The sequence below is a fragment of the Diospyros lotus genome, chromosome 14, assembly GCF_014633365.1.
Source record: "Diospyros lotus cultivar Yz01 chromosome 14, ASM1463336v1, whole genome shotgun sequence".
Classification (NCBI taxonomy): Eukaryota; Viridiplantae; Streptophyta; class Magnoliopsida; order Ericales; family Ebenaceae; genus Diospyros; species Diospyros lotus.
The window spans coordinates 33,289,552-33,309,752 of record NC_068351.1 but is presented as its reverse complement, the minus strand read 5'-3'; the positions used below and the strand labels follow the sequence as shown (position 1 = coordinate 33,309,752).

At 39.3% G+C, this 20,201-nt stretch overlaps 1 protein-coding gene across 1 annotated transcript in view; it reads right to left on the bottom strand.

The window, feature by feature from the left end:
• Nucleotides 1–2,055: 2,055 nt before the first annotated feature.
• The window catches only part of LOC127790966 (callose synthase 10), a 133,399-nt gene continuing 115,253 nt past the window's right edge, over nucleotides 2,056–20,201 (bottom strand). Inside the window, exons 43-51 of the mRNA XM_052320703.1 lie at nucleotides 6,473–6,631; nucleotides 6,170–6,283; nucleotides 5,943–6,031; nucleotides 5,659–5,817; nucleotides 5,418–5,520; nucleotides 4,243–4,362; nucleotides 3,765–3,815; nucleotides 3,454–3,636; nucleotides 2,056–2,607 (exon numbers count right to left, since the gene is read on the bottom strand). Coding sequence (XP_052176663.1) covers nucleotides 2,368–2,607; nucleotides 3,454–3,636; nucleotides 3,765–3,815; nucleotides 4,243–4,362; nucleotides 5,418–5,520; nucleotides 5,659–5,817; nucleotides 5,943–6,031; nucleotides 6,170–6,283; nucleotides 6,473–6,631 — 1,218 coding nt within the window. The 3' untranslated portion in view covers nucleotides 2,056–2,367. The remainder of the gene's footprint in view (nucleotides 2,608–3,453; nucleotides 3,637–3,764; nucleotides 3,816–4,242; nucleotides 4,363–5,417; nucleotides 5,521–5,658; nucleotides 5,818–5,942; nucleotides 6,032–6,169; nucleotides 6,284–6,472; nucleotides 6,632–20,201) is intronic.

Genomic DNA, 20,201 nt, shown 5'->3' with positions numbered 1-20,201 from the left:
AAGGATCTTACCGCCGCCATGAATTTGGAGAAATTGCAGAAGCCTTCACGCACCAGAGCGATAAAAAAGAGAGAACAGGGAATCGGGGAGAGAGAGAGAGAGAGAGAGAGAGAGATTGGGAATGGAATGGGAAGAGAGAGGCGTTTGTTTTGGGTGTTCTGTTGGGAGGGAGGGAGACACGTCTTCTCTTTGGGCAAAATACCCTTTTGAATTTCGGATAAATCACATCGACCCCCCTTGGCTAACTCCAAAATGCAGTACTGCCCCTTGGTTATCAAAAATTACATATCTTGGACGATCTCGGGCATAGATTGATTGATAATTATCATCTCGCCACAAAGTCACTTGACATAAGTTATTATGTCAAACAATTAACAATAAACCTTTGGTGGAGCTAGGTCTACAAGTTTGTGTTTTTGACAATAAATATGATTTAACGTTTAAATAAATTATTACACTTAACTTTATTTTTACAAATTAAAAATAAGGTGAATTTTTAGGTAAGTTATCTTATTTTTTTATTATTATCATATTATAAAATTTATTTTAACTTTATAATTTGTATTATTTTTACAAAGACCCCTTTTGATTTATGATTTATTTTTTCAAACATCCCTCAAATATAAAATTACAAAGAGACCAAATGAATAATCTTAAGTTGTTTACATAGTTACTATAGCTAAATTGGTCATAGAATTAGTGAAGATAATGATTTGAAAATTCTTATATCAAATATCAAATTAACAATGTTGCAGCTAATAATTATCCATGTTATATGAAATTTAATATAAATAATATTTAATGTTGAGTTTATTGAGTATATTTTGATGATGAATGTTTTATGCAAAATTTTAGTATAAAATTTAATACTTTTATATTTCTTGAGAATGTATCACGAGTGCTTCGATGTAAAAAAATTCAAGAAATCTCTCGTAATTTTATCTATTAATGTTCTCATATATGTCTGAATTATTTTAATATATTTAATGTGTTTATAATGCATGAGATTTAATTTTTAGAATAAATATTAAGATTACGATGATATCTTAAATACTTCAAATATGTGCCAATCAAACCACTCTAAAATCTTTGTATTAAGCCACATCTTTCTTTAGCATTCTCTTTCTTTAACATATTTTCAGCATCTTTCTCTCATCTCTTGTATGATTATTTACATTAAGTTTGTCATGCATAGTTCATCATCAATGCAATAGTTTTTCAAAGAATTAAGATGTTCAAACTTTCTTGCATACTCACTTGAATTAGGATTACTTTAAGCTTATCACGCACTGTTCTCTGTCAAGTTTACACTTAAATTTTCATGTCTTCGAAAAGTTCAAATAGTTTTACATAAAGATTCTTTAAAATAAAATAAAAAATTTAAAACACCCAATTCATCTCTCCTCTCCTCTCCTGTACATTATTTTACATTTAAAAATATCAAAGTTATATAAAAGCATAAATCACTAATTGAATGTTCAAATTTTATTATTACAAAATTAATTAAAAAGACAAAAGAATTAACTAAAATGTTTAAATCTCGTGATCACAATATATGCAAATAGGGTTTATTACAAACTGTTAGTATAATAATTAATTCTTCCAACTTAGGCCAAAATAAGTAACTTTCAATTTCTGTTATCTTATTTTTTGTTTCTTTCCCTTTAATTTTCACAAAGACTAATTTATCGATCTATAAAAGAAAATAACCTTTAAAATTTGTGGGCTATTTAGTTCTTTTGAATAAAAATTAAAATTGTCTATTTCTTTGATTTTATCATTTGAGGTTCTAAATCATCTAACATAACTTACAATATTAACAATCCATAAATGGAGCAGAGTTAATGAAAACCAAAATTAACACTAAATGAAAGGTTATAAAATTAAAAATCGAGTCAAATTAAAAACAAAATGAAGGTTAAACACTTTTTTTAATGATTGACCCACTTCAAAATGAAATCCAATACTGATATTGTTGGGAACCTTTTGGGGTTCCTTAATAGAGTTAAAAGAGTAGAAGGTTTGGATATTATGAGAGGGAAAGGAAACAAAAGAAAAGCAACGAAAACCAGATCAAAATTATCTAAATCATATTTATGCCATGTATTGTCTATACCAACCATAAATATTAACCTACCATGCTATTGTTCTGCAAAACCATCTAATCATCTATACATGAGCAGGCATGTTGGGTAATAACACAAGCAAACAAGAGAGATAGAGAGAGTATGATGCAACAACCAAAGGATTTGCAGCAGGGCCGGCTTCAGCTGAAGAACCTCGCATCACATCACATCACATCACAATCTCTGATCTCTGCAGTGGTGAAGCAGCAGCCATTGCTTTCTTTTCCATATGGTGGATAAATCAGGTCTTCTCCACATTGGCTTTGTTCCCGGCAAGGATAAGGGAGATCTCCAGTCCACGGCTAAATGCTTGATTATAGAGCAAGCGAGACTGGAAGGTCGAAACAAAGGGGAACCAAGACAGCAGTGCTATGGGTGCGAAGATGATCATACCCATCCCGGCATCATACATTCTTGCAAACTCCCGCACTGAATCCCATAACCCTAGGCTTCTTACAATACTCTTCCATGTCACAGCCAACTGCATCATCAACAGCAAATACATAAAAGCTCAACAGGATATAACCAATCTATATTTTTCACCCAGACAACAAGTTGTTTAACAATTATTTTTCCTAAGTTCAAGTTTGTTCAAAAGGGAAGTAGCTAAGGTAGGCTACTTCAGTTAATGAAGCCAACGGGAAGTTGGAAAAACTGAACTATTCGAAGGGATGTGGCCACCAAATTAGGAAAGGACACATGAGGTGGTGACTGGGCAGGGATGTAGAAATGAATTGGGAGACAAAGGTCGCTGTCCTTCATGCTGAACATGGAGCAACATAGCCGAGATGGTATCCAAGTCTGGAGAACCAGAGATATTTATATTTCCAGAATGAGAGAGAAAAATGCAATATTTTATACAGATAATATTTCATGGGAAAGCGCCAAAGACGGATGATCAACCAAAATACACATAAAGGACACAACCTGAAGCTTGACAACTCAATACAATCAAGTAACAAATATAGCATCAACACACACTCCCAAAATCAACCACATAATCTAGATTCCTAAACCTCTAAATTATGACTACTTAAATGGCCATAGATGTATCTTATATACACTTCAACATGAAATAAACTGAAACCAAGGGGGGTATTATTGGTGATGTTATGCCATGTTTAATATCTGAGTGGCTAAATAAGCTGCAGTACGCACTGCATCTTCAGAGCATAAAAGATGTAATGAGTGATAACGCCGTTCCCTTCACACTTCAAAGTTATTACATTATTCAATTACCCAAACGTCTGACCACTTGCAAATTAGACGCGGGGGGGGGGGGGGGGGGGGAGGAGAGAGAGAGAGGCCTGCTTTGCTATTAACTTACACATATAATGATCCATCCAGTAGGAATAAATGCAAGGATGCTTGCGAACAAATCTGCAATCGAAAGGTCAGTAAATGCCACAACTAGGCAAAGAGCTGTAACAAGTCCTATCGATGTAACTCCTTGCATAAACCGAAGTATCAGCTGGAAGTTTGTTGATTTCTTTGGGCTAAACGTGAAGATCTGCAGAGTCAGAATAATGAACAGAAAATGAATTTGACGGCATACTATATGATTCATGCCCCAATAAAACGAAGTTTGAGAACTAAAATAACGTCATAAAAAGATAATATAAAAGAACGGATTACAACCTTAAATATCATAACAATTGCAACCAATACAACCCAAGAGAATCCATAAATCTGGACAACAATAACAAATGTCAGAATCAAGAAGAAAGAATACTACGAACAGATAGAGAATCCGCAACTCCAATTATTTTTATTATAGGGCAACTTAACTACAATGTTGAATCTCTATTTTATCATTTTAAGTTGGTATCAAAAAGGACAGAAAGACCCAGTCTCTGAGTCATGAGAGAGCTGGTAGACATGATAATGAAAAAAAGGTACAGATTTCATAAGCAAAAAATAGCTTCATCTGGGAAAATGAACAAATCCTGCCAAGGATTTGCTAAACCCTAAATAACTGGGTTAAGTGGAATTGCTAAACATTGTGGTGGTAAGCAGCATGTTGTAATTCCATGGGTCAGGAGTACCTCAAATACAACTTTAGTTTGGGTCAACACAGAACATATGCATCATAAGAGAAAGGAGAATCGAAGTATACCGCAATTGATGTGTCCTTCCCTGTAAGATGAAGTTTGTATACAATACCATATTGGAACACGAGAAACCTCAAGGTTAAAATTGTTTCTAGTATCCGGCCTCTCAATGTCTGGATATGCATCTGCAAACCAAGAAAATATTCTCCTAATAAAGCAGGTTAAGAAACAGGACCAAGCAGTAATTGCAGATTTACATCCACATGATGCAACCATTTGAGAATATTAAGTATTTTCATAACAGGTTAAACTTTGCAAAGACTCTGGAATTGTCTATAAGAGGCCAATACTTCATTGATATATAGCAAATAATTGAATAATGGAAATAAAAAAATCAAGGCAAACATTTGGTGAAGTTGATGTAAGAATGAGAGAGATGAAACTGTACAACAATTGCAAGCCTTAATCCCACTAAATAGGGTTGGTTATATGAATTCTAGACCTCCAATCATCACTATCAAATGCCATATTCTCCATAAGGCTATTGTCTCCTGAGTCATGTTTAAGGACTTCTCATTAAGTTTTTTTTAATTTTCATTTATCTTTTTTTCTATGACCTTTCTCCATTTCATCCATTTGCCTCACATTTGGATCTACCAGTTTTCTTCTCACATGCTTAAACCATCTTAATCACATGTGCTGCATTTTATCTTTAATAGATGCCACTCTAACTTTATTAAATGCAATCTTGTTTCTTATCTTGTCTTTTCTTTTGTACCTACACATTTACTATAACATCCTCATCTCAATTATGCTCACATTTGGCACATGTTGGTTTTTAACTATCCAAATATTATGAGCCATACAACAAAGATAGTCCTATAGTTGTTCAAAGGGACATGAAACCGCATCAATCATTTTATAGGCATGTTTCTACGAGGTCTCTGTTCAATTCTTCAAGCTAATAGATTTTTGTTATTTCTGAAAAATATGAAATGGTCTACTAGATTTTGTTGATCCCTTCAAAGAAACTAAAAATTAATCCTCAAATAAATGAAAATAGAAAAAAAAGAAAAGAAAATGCACAAGTGCAAGGAAACAAAAAGTCCATTGTCGCCAAATTTAACGCCATCTATAATTACCCATATATAAATTGGAATTTTTTTTTTGAGAATTATGACTTTAAATGTCATAATTTATGCGCACACATTTAAGGAAAAAGACATGGTAAGCATAAAACCTGTTCTTCATCCCACCAAGCTTCCCAGCTGTTTTCTCCCTTCACACCAACTCCACCTTTATAGAGAAGCCAACTGGTCCAATCGTCAAAATCCTCAACAGTCCTGTTCATATCATTGTAGAATTACAACACTAAAAGGAAAAATTCGTTGCAGAATTATAAATACATCAAACTATTTCACAACAGAAAATCTAAAGCAGTCAAACTCTCAAAAAAAAGAATAGGAGTAAATCAAACTTACTTTTGCCATTCAAAGCCAGAAGGGTTGAAGATATATGGGGCAAACAGCCATGAGATGACAAGGAACCAACTGCTAAGAGTCAACAAAACAAAAGAAACAGCACCTCCATCCGTGTATCCATATGCAATGTAAACTATAAGCAGCAGTGCAACTTCTAGCCTGTGCAGAAAAAAGGGTTGCAAAGCTGAGTATTGACATCTTTGATACAATTCCCCGCCCCGCCCTCCTACTAAGTACTAGAAAAAGTTACACATATACACAATGCCTATCATATGTTCACTCACGCCTTGACAAAATGACTTCTTGAGTAAAGCCTGTAGTTATCAGCAAACTTGATGTGACGGACAACAAAGCCTCTTCCTGTTGCTCTGTACTGTAGGTGACATTTAATGGGACAGACGCAATCAATTAATTTCAGCACCCAAAAAGCATATTTATATATATATATATATTCTTTTGCTCAGCAAAGTAAAAAGAGCATATATTTTAAAATCAGATAGGATCTACATACTTTTGCACCACCGTGGAGGATTGTACGTCCAAAATAATGAGTTTTAGTTCCTAACGAGAATGTGAAAAAGACGGAGCATAGTTGAAGCTGCATTGTAATGAAGCTGAAAACTGCCTGCAGAAATATGACACTTGAAATGATTAAATGGATTTTACAATATGTTAACGTAACCGGCCAATAAAATGACCCTCCGCCAACCATTGCAAAGTAGAAGCCTCATGATTACATCCTTTAATCAGCCAATAAAAACTTCATACAGGAACAGGAATGTGATAATGACTTCTAAAAATTAGATGGACCAACCTTTAACAATCCCAGTTCAATTATGAAACCCATTATCATGGGAACGGCAGTGAAAATTCCGATCTGGACCAGGAACTGAGCATTTAAAACTGCATCCAGTGCTGTATTACCCAACCTTTTAGCTGTTTTTGAAATTCCCTCATCAAGTCCAGAGAAAGCCTGAAAGTTTCAGTGCTAATATCCAATGAGAAAAAAATTTGCTTGTAGAAGTACAGAACAGAAAAAGAACCTGAAATTGCGTACCCAATCAAATAACCTATATGGAAGTTAATGTAATTGGAAATATAAACTATAGATTTATTTGAAGGAGGGATACAGCCCCACCAACAGATAAGGAATAACATTGTAATAGTTGCAGTAGAAGTTCTGTATACTGGACCAACTCAGAGCCGTTAAACTTTGAGCATGCTTGAAACCATATAATCAATATTAGTTTTCATTAGATTTGCAGTTTACTAACAAGGAATCAACTCAAAAAGCACAGTTATAGGTGTTTCTTTTTCATTCTACAATGGGCAAATCGGACATCTCTTACACAAGGGAAAAGACAGCAACCATCTCAATTTTCTTCTGTCAAATTCCAACTTTTACTGCATTCATTATAAATTTTTAGTCAAGCATCTAAGTAGGAACATTTTCTTAGATAACTATAACTACCCAAGCTAGGAGTTTTTCCAGAATCTAAAATTTAACTTGATCAATCATTCAAAACCCAGTTATAAAAGAGCTGCAAACCAAATATATGGAGAATAAACAGCGTCTCCATTTGTTTTGATGTAAAATATTTGAACTCAAAATGTGCAAATTAAACAGCGTCCCCATTTGTTTTGATGTAAAATATTTGATTTTCTAGTGTTTGAATATTAAACAATGAGGAAAATACATCAAAATATAAAAAATGGCTTACCTAAAAAATTTTGATGTATTTTTGGTGTTATTTTAGTAAGCAGTCACACTTATACATACGGGACACTGTCAGATCTTCTTGTTTTTGGCTTTTCTTTTTAAAAGAAAGATAAAATAAACTGAGGGAGCTTCCCTCTATTTTGAGAAATTACGACGTCTTCATTTTAACTCCATGCCATTAGATAACAACCATTAAATTCTGGGAAGTACCCAAAATCACCCCCCCCCATCTCTCTTTTTCTATCCCCTTCTCTCCTCCAGCAACCTCCCCTCTTTGGCAGTGGCGGCTCTCCCCACCCCTCAACACACACCAAAAACAGGAGACCCCTATGACGGTTGGATTCCAAACATCTCTTCCTCCCTCCTTCAATCCTTCCTGCTCTCTCTCTTCTCTCCCCAATGATCACTTGGGTTTTCCCAGCAACTCAACTGTTATTTTCTATATTCTTTTTAATTTTTCTGAAATATGAGAGAGAGAGAGAGAGAGAGAATTACAAGACTAAAAATGTCATATTTTTAATGGCAGGGCAGGTGTAACTCCTCATGTTATTATATGAATTCTGAGAAATGTTTAACAGAAGAAAATAGATGTTCTTGAGAATTGATTGAAAAAATAGAAGAGGGGGTTCAGGTGTAATTTACAATTTCCAAATCAAAAGTGTAATATGAATTTTTGTGAATTCTGAAGGTGGAGATGTTTATTTTATTGGAAATTATGGAGATTTCATTGTAATGAAAATGCAGAAAAGAGCATTTAAAATTAGGAAATATAGAATTTTGAGGATTCAAAATCCTTGTGTCAAAATGAGTCTGGTGTATAACTTGAAAGGTTATTGAAAAATGCATGGATGCAAATTTTTGAGGTAGATACGTCAACGTTTGGGAGACTGATCTTGTCCTTATTCTCGGACAAGATCAGATATTTTGATTGTGACTGATTTCTTGATTATATTTTTCTTTCTAAGTTAGAGAATGTATCTTCTAGATGCTGTAAATTTCTATATCTTGTTGTATCCTAATTTATACAAGTTTCTAAAACTGAATTTGGAAACTATCCTATTTTGTTTTTAGGAACTTCCTAAGTTGATAGAAAGGTATGTATATATTGAAATCATTCCCTCAACGGATGAATAAGATTGAAACATTATTCCCACGTCTTCTTTGACATGGTATCAAAGACATAGAATAGTCACCGTTCATTGGGATTGTTAAGGCCTTCATCAATCTGGCTAGGTAAGGGCGATTTGACTCGGTTTTGGGAAGACACTTGGGTGGGTATCTCCTCCCTTTCGAGTTTGTTCCCACGACTGTACGCGTTGTCCTTGGATAAAGGGAAGAGAGTGGCAGATTTGGGGTTTTGGATGAATAATGAATGGTTTTGGAGCCTTAACTGGAGAAGGCCACTTCTTGAAAGAGAAGAGTCTATTCGGGTTGAGCTGCTAAGAGTTATCTCCCAAGTTCATTTGGTAAGTGGGAGGAGGGATAGGGCATTTTGGTCGCTTGAAGTGGCTGGTTCCTTTTCATTGCACTTATTCAATGAGAGGCTTTGCTCATTGATGTTTGGTTCCAATGTCCCTCAAATTAATTCAGTGGTAGCTTGTCTTTGGGGTAGTCTAGCTCCTCCAAAAGTGGAGCTGTTTGTGTGGCTAGCTTGTCATATGGGGTAAAATTAACACAAAGGACAATTTGGGTAGGAAAGGATTTCTACAGGGGGTTGATTTGTTTTACGTCTTCTGTGGCTTTGTCCCCGAGTTGATGGACCACCTCTTTGTCCATTGTGAGGCTCTCTTGTGCTTGTGGCGGCAAATCTTTAGTTGGTGGGCTTATGAGTGGATTTGTCCGAGATTAGTTGGGGGTCTATTTGAGCAGTGGGATTACTTTGCTCAAGGTAAAGGTCAAAGGAAGGTATGGAAGTCTCTTTTATTTAGCGCTATGGATAATGTGGCGGGAGCAGAATAGGCTAATTTTCAAAGATCGAGGGTCAGGTGCAGTTAATATCTTTAATTTGGTGCTTGCTAGGTTAGTGACATGGGTAAGGGCTGTGGAGCCATCTTTCCTTTATCGGTGGATCAGGTCATCATGTCAGCCTCTGCTCTTGGCCGGTAAGTTCTTCTCCCTCTTCTAGGCTTGTTGACTATAAAGTTAGTTTTGGGTTGCCGTGTTGACTATAAAGTTAGTTTTGGGTTGCCGTCTTCCCCCTAATGGCTTGTGCTTGGGGGAGGGGAGGGGGTGGGGGGTTGTTTTGGATGGTTTAGTTTGTTTGAAACTCTCTTGTTCTAGGTCATTGATGTACATTTGCTATGCTTTCAATAATATAATTGTGCTCACTTATTTAAAAAAAAAAAAAACCTTCATCAATCTTTTTCATTTGAAATTATGCCCACTACCCCTAACCCTAATCCTATGCCAGATTCGACCGATCCCAGTAGTGCAATGGAAATTCCGTTTGCCGGAACCAATAGTGTAGGCTTGGGTGGAGAATTGCAGAATCTTCAAATAGCTTATCGATTTAATGGTAAGAACTACTTGAAGTGATCTCAGCTGATCCGCAATTTTCTAAAGGGAAAAGGGAAGGGAAGTTAAGTCACCTTTTGGGGACTGGTCTGATAGGAACTCACGAAATGATATGAATTCACAATCAAAAAACAATGGAAGTCTCTAAATACAGAACTAAGAAAACGAACAGAAAAAAATAAGCAAATAATGGCCAATTTGAGAGGGCCTCTTCTCCCAAAACCTCTTCCGAATTCTTCCACACCTTTCTCTCCTTTTCCTTGCCTTTTATATGGATTCCCTTGACGGTTGCAATCATGTGAGATTTGTTATTCTCCCCCAACCGAATGTGATAGTGCTCTTTTCCTTGACTGCTTCACGTCTCCTTTCCTTCCCCCTTGCTAATATATGTGATGAACAAGGGCCTATCATTATTACTCCTGCCCATGAAATTCACCTTGTCCTCAAGGTGAAATTCAGGAAATTGATGCAATATTTGATTGTACGACTTCCAAGTAGCCTCCAAGGGTGGCAACCCCTTCCATTGAATTAGCACATCAAGGCCCCTCAAGTTTTCCCCCTTGCTAGATCTTAACCCCAGTAGGAATTTTGGTTCTACCATTATCTCTAGCTCTGCAGTTAACTGGGCAGGGATTGTGGAAGACGCCTATAATGCTCTCTCAGCCTCATGTAGCTGGGAGACGTGAAATACGGGATGGATGGCATAGGTAGGTGGGAGGGTCAGCTTGTACGCCACCTTCCCAATTCTTTTCTCCATGGCAAAAGGTCCATAATACCTTTGTGACAGCTTTTCATTTGGCTTGGAAGCCAAGGTTTTTTGTCGATATGGCCGAATTTTTAGATAGACCAAGTCTCCTATCTAAAACTGAATGTGCCGTAGGTTTTTATCTACCAAGTGCTTCATCTTCCCTTGAGCCCACAACAATTGGGTTTTAAGCTCTTCCAGCATTAGATCCCTTTCTAATAACTGCTGCTCCAACCCCGAGATAGCAGTGGTACCCTTCTCAAACCGCAGCAGTGAGGGAGGTTCACACTCATAAATGATTTGAAAGGGAGTTAGCTTGGAGGAAGCGCGATAGGAAGTATTATACCAATACTCTGCCCAAGGAAGCCAACTGTTCCAAGCTTTAGGTTTGGAAGAGGCAAAACATATGAGATATGTTTCCAAGGTCTTGTTGAGGACTTCTGTTTGGCCGTTGGACTGGGGGTGGTAGGCTATACTTCTATTCAACTTTGTGCCTTGTAACCGGAATAGTTCATTCCAAAAATGGTTGATGAAGACTTTGTCTCTATCTGAGACAATAGAGTTGGGAATCCCATGCAGCTAGACAATTTCCTTGACAAAGATGCTTGCTATATTGGCTATTGAAAATGGGTGTTTCAAACCAATAAAATGCTCCGCTACAACCAGAATTGAGTTCACGCCCCCTGATTTCGGAAGCCCCTTTATTCCATTGTCATGTCCTCCCAGATTTGATGTGGAATAGGAAGTGGCTGAAGTAGGCCCCTAGGGAAGAGAGCCACATATTTGTGTTGCTGGCATATCGAGCATGGGCAGACATACCAGTGGATGTCTTTTTTCATCCTTTGCCCAGTACACATTGACAGATATCCATTTGTAAGTTTTCAAAAACCCGGAGTGGCCTCCAATATGTCTATCATGACCGACCTTCATCAATAAGGGAATCAATGTCGAACCTAGGGAAAGAAGCAACTTCCCTCTAAACAATAACTGTCCATCCACCCAAGAATAATCCTCTAAGGGTCAGCTTGAAGCTCTTTGATGATCTGCTGGGATTTACTGTTTTCCTACACCTCTTGTTTGAGCTGATCCAACTGTAGCACCCGAGGAATGGTGAGAGCCATTAGTGTGATAGGGGAGTGAAGTCGAGAAAGTGCATCAGCAGCATGGTTCTCCAAACAGGGGCGATATTGGATCTCAAAATTGTAGCCCATCAATTTCACCACCCATTTCTGACATTCGGGGCTAACCAACCGTTGTTCCATTAGAAACCTTAGTCTTTTCTAATCAGTTCGAATTACGAATTTCTTCTCCAATAAGTAATGTTGCCACTTTTGTATCGTGAATACAATAGCCATCAACTCCATCTCATATATCAACTTATCCCGACCCGTGGGAGTTAAAGCATGACTAAAGAAAGCAAGTGGCCTATGATCTTGCATCAATACAGCCTCGAGTCCATGCCCTGATGCATCAACCTCCACCACAAACTCCTTCGAAAAATTAGGCAGAGCGAGCACGAGTAGAGATGTCATGGCTGCCTTTAAGGACTGAAAAGCTTGCTCAGAAGACTCATCCCAATAGAAATTATTTTTCTGAAGTCGCTCTATCAACAACCAAGCTAATTTCCCATAATTTCGCACAAACTAGCAATAATATCTTGTGAGCCCCAAGAAGCCATGGAGTTCTCACAGTGAGCGAAGGCTGGGCCAATCCCTCACTACTTGAATCTTTAAGCTATCAACGGCCACCCCCTGTTGCAAAACGATGTGCCCCAAATATTCAATCTCCAATTGTCCAAATTGGCATTTTTTTTGCATTAGCATATAACTTGTTCTCGGCTAATATCCTCAACATGCAATGTAAGTGATCCTAATATTCTTTCACTGTTCAACTGTATATCAAAATGTCATTGAAAAACACGAGAACGAACTGCATCAATTGCTCCTTAAAAATCTCTTTCATAAAAAATTGGAAGGTGGTGGGTGCGTTTGTTAATCCAAACGGCATCACCATAAATTCATAATGATCCTCGTGTGCGAAAAGTAGTTTTTGGAATATCGTTAGGTGCGATACGTATTTGATGATAGCCTAATTTCAAATCCAGCTTAGAAAAGACCGCAACCCCATTTAGCTCATCCAAGAGTTCTTTAATAACTGGGATTGGGAATTTATCTGAGATAGTTACCTTGTTTATAGCCTGGTAGTTCATGCAAAATCTCCACCCATCGTCCTTCTTGACTAGCAACACAGGATTGGAAAATGGCCTAATTCTCAGCCTAATGATCCCTACTGCCAACATCTTTAGAACGAGTTTTTCAATCTCATTTTTCAGGAGATCGGGATAGCGGTAAGGCCTCACACTTATCGGAGAAATCCCAGGTTGCAGCGTGATAGTGTGATCCCGCCTTCCGAGCGGGGGTAGTCCACACGGCTCCTCAAAGACCACCTTAAAATCTGCTAACACTTCCTCCAAGCTGTTAGGAACTCTAGTCTCCATTGCTTCAGCCGACAAACTTCCCAACTCTAGAAGCACTCTTTCCCCACTTTCCCGGAATGCCTTCATCATGGACTTCAAGGTCACTAATGTTTTGCTGAGGTTGGGATCTCCATGCAATGTGATAGCTGTGTCCCTCACCTTAAACTTCATGATCAGAGAGCCCTAATCCACCTGTGTTCTCCCCAAGTGTGGCTAACCATTTCATCCTGAGAATGACATTAGAGCTACCCAGCTTTAATGGAAAGAAGTCCTCTACTATCTCTAGATTTTGTAGCGAAAAGGACACTCCCTTACATACTCCCATCCCCTGTACTGCCATGCCTGAGCTCATGATCACACCATAGCCTCGAGTGGGCATTCGTAAGAGTCCCAATTTCTACACCAGATTAGCAGCTATGAAGTTATGGAAAGCTCCACTATCGATTAAGATAACCATTTCCTGGCCTTTTATTATCCCCTTAATCTTCATCGTTTGTGGAGGTGTTAACCCCACTACGGAATTTAACAATAACTCCACCATCTCTCCTATCTTGACAGTGTCTTCCCATTCCTTGGAATTTTCCATTGCCTCATCTCGATCCATTTCTTCTTCTTCTACTCTTTCTTCTTCATATATGACCATCACTTGCAACTCCTTGTTCTTACATTTATGCCTAATAGAGTACTTCTCATCGCAACGAAAACATAATCCCTTCACACGCTTTGCTTGCAGCTCACTTTCACTCAATTGTTTGAAGGGTGGGGTGTTCATTTTTCTGGTGGCTAGCGACCGTGAGGGCTTATTTAGGCTAGTTGTAGTAGTTTTGGAAGGATTTGAGGGTGGTGACAAAGGAAATCACTGCATATTAGGGGTTAGGGCTAGGGTTGTAGTTGCCATACTTGGGCCGTAACCAAGTCAGTTTCCTTGGAGGACTTGATTTTGGTCCTCAATCCTCCGGGCCATGTCCATGATATTCTCTAGACCAGTGGGTCTTAACACTTTGATTTCAGCCCTTATCTCCGGTTGAGCCCATTAACGAAATGCCCCAATACAGCTTTTGGCATCTCTTCAATTGGCAATGCTAACGTCTCGAAGTAAAGCCGATAGTCTTAGACAGATCCCCATTGCCGAAGAGCTAGAAACCTCTCCTCCACGGAGCCTTCTTGCGTAGACCAGAACCTATTCCTCAATAGCCCTTTAAGCTCCTCCTAGCTTCTCACTTGATGTCTCCTTTGTTCCCATTGGAACCACGAAAAGGCTCCTCCTTCAAAACACAAAGCCGTAGACTCAAATTTCTTTGCCTTTATCAGCTAGTTTACAACGAAGTATTGCTCAGTCCTGAAAGCCCATCCATCCAGATCATCACCTTCGAAAATGGGCATTTCCAGGTGCTGACACCGAGTGTCATATTGCCCGACGCCATCAACTCCACTGCCCACTTCCCCACTTCTCCCTCTTGCTTCTGGCGTTAACTCAATTGACAAGGAGGAACCCGAAGGTTGGTCTCCCCCATCACGCTTTCCCTTCCTCTCTTTTTCTTGCTCCTCCCATCGCGCCATTAAGAGATTGAATTGGTCCAACATCGCCACCATGCTCTTTATATTCTGCACCCTCTGGAATTCAGTCCTCATCGATTCCAGTCCCTTCTGCAAACCTGCCATACGCCCCTCCAATTGTTGGTGGTAACCTTCCATTCTTCCCTCCAGTTCACCCACTCTTTCAGAAACAATCATTCCCATGGATCAAGGCTTTGATACCAAAATGATAGGAACTCACGAAATGATATGAATTCACAATAAAAAAATGATGGAAGTCTTCAAATACAAAGCTAAGAAAACGAATAGAAAAAAAGAAGCAAATAATGGCCTACTCAAGAGGGCCTCCTCTCCCAAAAACCTCTTCCAAATTTTTCCACACCTCTCCCTTCTTTTCCCTACCTTTTATAAGGATTCCCTTGACGGCTGTAGTCACGTTAGGTTTGTTATTCTCCCCTACCTGAATGTGACTTTTCTGCCCTTGTGCTCTTTTCCTTGATTACCCTCGCATCTCCTTTCCTTCCCCTTCGTTGATATGTGTGACGAACAAGGGCCCTATCATGGTCCTAAGGAGGGAGATCCCACGTTTGCAGCATAGGATGAGGAGGACTCTCTAGTGATGTCTTGGTTGTGGAACTCCATGGTTTCGAAGATCAGTGACATCGTGATGTTCCTCACGACAACCAAGGATTTTTGGGAGGCAGTAAAGCTCCCCTACTCCAAGGTTCATGATACTGTAGAAATTTATGAGATAAGACCAAAGTTGTAGCCACCAAGCAAGGGGCAAGATCCATCACAGAGTATGTAAATATATTGTAGACCTTATGGCAAAAATTGGATCATTACCAATGCCTGGATATGAAATGCAGTGAAGATATTGGATTACAAAATAGATTCGTGGAGAAGGAGAGGACATACGACTTCCTAGCTAGACTCAATATGGAATTTGATGCGGTAGGAGTTCAAATCCTCAGTAAGGAGGATTTACCCTCTCTCAATGAAATGATTTCCATAGTTCATGTAGAAAAGGGAAAAAGGGGAGTAATGCTGGACAATTCTCTAATAGAGAGTTTTGCCCTAGTGTCTCTAAAAGCTCCTAAAAAAAGGACCTAGAGAGGAGAAGAAGGTTAGGGACAGAGACTCCCTATGGTGTACCTATTGTAAAATATCTAGGCATACCATAGAGAAGTGTTGGAAGCTACGCGGGAAGCCATCCAAAGGAGGACAGTTGAGGGGCCAAGGGAAAGGTCAAGTCTATGTGGCTAGTAGCCACCAGTAAGTTGAAGAAAAGGGTCCAGAGCAAAGAGATGGCTTGGAGCTTAACTGGGCTGAAATTTAGAGACTGAGGAGCTTTCTAGAATCCCTTGCCAAGAAAATTGAGAAAAGGAACCTGTTCTCTCGCACTTACAGGCAGTGTTCTAAAAGGCGCTACGCGCTAGTCGGGCGCCAGGTTGGGGCCTAGCACCTAGGGCGCTAGGCAAGGCCTAGGAAAACTGTTGTTTTTTTTTTTTTTTTTACTTTTTAACTTTGTGATGTAATTTGATATTATTTCCAATTAAATCAAAGTTGAAAAGCATCAATAATGCAACATAAACCAATAATACAACAAAAAAACAAATAAGTGAATAACAAATAATCAAAGTTAAAACATTAATAATAATAATTAATAAATATTCAAATAAGTGAATAACAAATAATCAAATATTAACATAAATCCTAAATTAAATAACAAAAAAACAAAAAGAAAACAAAAGAGGCGACTTTGAAACTGGTGTGCGAGCACGAGAGAGAAGGGGAAATCGGTGGCGGTGCGTGAGCACGAGAGAGGCGACTCTGCAACTACAAGAACCGAAGGCGTCTCTGCAACTGCAAGAGACGGTGGCGACGTGCGAGCACGAGAGAGGCGACGACGACTCTGCAATAGACTGTCGGTGGCGGTGCGCGCGAGAGAGAAGGGGAAATCGACAAGAGAGAAGGGGTAACGGGTAAGGGAAAAAAAAAAAAACCTAATAAATTTATACTAAATCGATTCACGAGGCCCAAGCGGCCGCGGCCGATTAGGACATAATCGGCCAGGCAGTTCATGTGGCTAGGCGTCTGCCTTGGCCGCCTAGGCGCCGCCCGATACCGATTAGCCGGGCAGGCGCCTAAGGTGGCCGATTTGGCCATAATCGCGGCGGCCAGCGGCCGCCTAGCGCCTCGGCGCTGCCTAAGCGGCCGCGTTTTAGTTCACTGCTTACAAGTATTTTATCTCATTCTCTTACCCTACATGCTTCAAGAATAGTCCAACCTAACTCTTGGATCCTAGATTCTAGAGCAACAGATCACATGACCCCTTTCACGTTTTTTAATCACCTATGGTCCTTGTTCAAGCTCTAGAAAAATTGATATGGCAGATGGGTCTTTAACCACTGTTGCTAGCCAAGGGGATATTTTTCTTAATGAACATCTCACCCTAAAAAATGTTTTTCATGTTCCTAAATTATTCACTAACCTCATCTTTATCCAAAAGCTCATCCTAGATACTAATTGCAGTGTTAATTTCCATTCTACTCTCTGTGAGATTTAGGAATAGGACACAAAGAGAATGATTGGGCTTGCTAGAATTAGGGCTGGTCTATACTATTTTGAGTAGAGATGGCAAAATAAGCTTGGCTCGACGGGCTGGCCCATTAGGGCCCGGCCCGCTAATCGGCCACACAACCCCCCCCCCCCCCCCAAACAGCCCTCGCCCTCATCCTCGTCTTGCCCTCGCTCGTCCTCGCTCACCGGTCGCCGCCCTCGCTCGTCCTCGCTCGCCCTCGCCCTCACCCTCGTCTTGCCCTCGCCCTCTGTCTCGCCCTCGCCCTCGTCTCGTCCTCGCTCGCCCTCACCCTCGCCCTCACCCTCTGGGCGGGCTGGGCTGGCCCGTGTAGGGCCAGCAATCTGCTGGCCCGTTTTTAAGCGGGCCGATTTGGCCCGGCCCGGTCCGTTTGCCATCTCTAATTTTGAGGAACAGGGTGAGCAGGAGAAAAAGGAGGAGGTTCTCCTTGTGTCATGCCTGGCTCAATCCAACAAAGATTAACTATGGTTACATCACTATCGTCTCGGTCATCCATATTTTTTTACTCTTAGGGTCATGTTTCCAGCTTTATTTAAGGGTCTTCATGTTAAACACTTCCACTGTGCTGTATGTGAATTTGCAAAGTACAAAAGAGTGACCTATCCTTTATCTAATAAAAGAACTACTCTTCCCTTCTCTCTAATTTATAGTGATGTTTGGGGCTCGTCAACTGTCCCCAATATTTCTGGGGCACGTTGGTTCATTGTGTTTATAGATGACTGTACTGGGGTAGTGCGGCTATACCTCTTGAAAAGTAAATCTAAGGTGGGTACAAATTTTCCTACATTCTATAACATGATCAAGAATCAATTTGGGGTGGAAATTAAGAAACTTAAGGTCTGATAATGCCAAAGATTTCTTCAATCAGTCCCTATCAATTTTCTTTAAAAAAAAAGAGATCATCCATGAATCATCCTGTCTTTATACTCCTCAACAGAATGGAGTTGTCGAGAGGAAGAATGGCCACTTACTTGCTGTTATCAAAGCACTTCTGTTCCACTATAATGTTCCTAAACATTATTGGGGAGAAGCAGCTCTTAACAACTACTTTTCTTATCAATAGATTGCCTTCTCAAACTCTTGAATCTCATAGCCCAATCCAACTCCTAACCAAACACTTTCCTAATGTTCATGTCACTAGTTGTTGGAAACATAAAGTCTTTGGGTATGTATAATTTGTTCATGTCCATACTCCTAATAGAGGCAAATTAGATCCTCATGCTCTAAAATGCATCTTCATTGGATATTCCTCTACCCAAAAAGGTTACTGGTGCTACAATCCCCCTTCTAAAATATTCTTTCTGTCAGTTGATGTGATTTTTGCATAAAACATTCCTTATTTTGGCCATTCTCATCACAATCATAATTCAATCTTAACAGATAGGGATCAGGTTCCTTCTCTACCTAATCCTGACCTATTATCATCCTTCCTCCCATAAGCTATTCTGAAGGATTCACCAGGTATGATACTGGAGGAGCCCTCACCAAGTGCTCCTCGCTCGCTACAAGGGTACACTCAAGGAAGAAAGGGTTGGTTTCTTCCCCTATGCAGGTCCCAACATCCAGTTCTAGTCCTGAACCTACTATTGCCAATAGTATAGTTCTAATAGCTCTCCTGACAACTCACCAGGTAATTCTTGTGCTGAACCTTCAATACTTGTTGATGAGCCTATTAAACCTACCAAACCCTTACCTGAAATAGAAACTTTTAGGTGTGATCTTAATTGGCCTATTGCACTTAGAAAGGGCACTAGAACTTGCACCAAGCACCCTTTACATCTATTTCTATCATATTCCAAATTGTTATCTCCACATAAAACCGTTCTGATGAGCCTTCATACATAACATTCCTATTCCCAAAACTTTTTTTGAAGCAATAGGGAATGAGAATTGGAAGAATGCCATGGAGGTCGAGATGTCAACCCTAGAAAAGAATCAAACATGGGAGCTTGTTCAATTTTCTAAAAGGAAACACCTGGTGGGTTGTAAATGGGTCTATATAGTAAACTATAAGTTTGATGGGTCATTGGACAGATATAAGACAAGGCTGGTGACTAAGGGATATACTCAAGTGTATGTAGTAGATTACCTAGATAGCTTTGCACCAATTGCAAAGTTAAATGCAGTTAGAGTTATCTTGTCCTTGGTTGCTAATTTAGGCTGGCCATTGCAGTAATATGATGTAAAAAATACATTTTTGCATGGGGATCTAGAAGAAGAAGTTTATATGGACTTACCACCAGGATATGGCCTAACCACTCGGAAGAAGGTAGTGTGCAAACTAAAAAAGTCTCTATATAGCCTAAAACAGTCCCCAAGGGCCTAGTTTGGCCGATTTACAAAAGTGATGCTTACCCTAAGGTATAGACAAAGCCAAGGAGATCATACCCTATTCATCCACCACTCAGCCATAGGGGGCAGGGGGAGTGACAGTGTTAATATTGTATGTGGATGACATTGTGGTCACCAGAAATGATGAGGAAGGCAGGAATAAACTCAGGGAGTGTTTGATCAATGAGTTTGAAAATAAGGAATTGAGGAGATTGAAATATTTCTTGGGTATGGAAATAGCACACTCAAAGGAGGTAATCTTTATTTCTCAGCAAAAATAAATTGTGGACCTCCTAACTAGAACTAGAATGCTAGGTTACTTCGATTGAATCTAATCACAAGTTGACAAGTTGAGAGAGGTTCTTAAAGACAGTGTGGTTGATAAGGGACCTATCAAAGGCTAGTGGGGATGTTGATTTATCTAGCTCATACTTGGCCAGACATTGCATATGCAGTAGGAGTAGTCAGGCACTTCATGCACAATCCTAAAGAAACTCACCTAAGAGCAGTGCATAAGATACTACATTACTTGAAGGGGACACTCGAGAAAGGATTCATGTTTAAGAAAGGAGAATGCATGTCACTTGAGGTTTACACGGATGTAGATTATGCAGGGTCC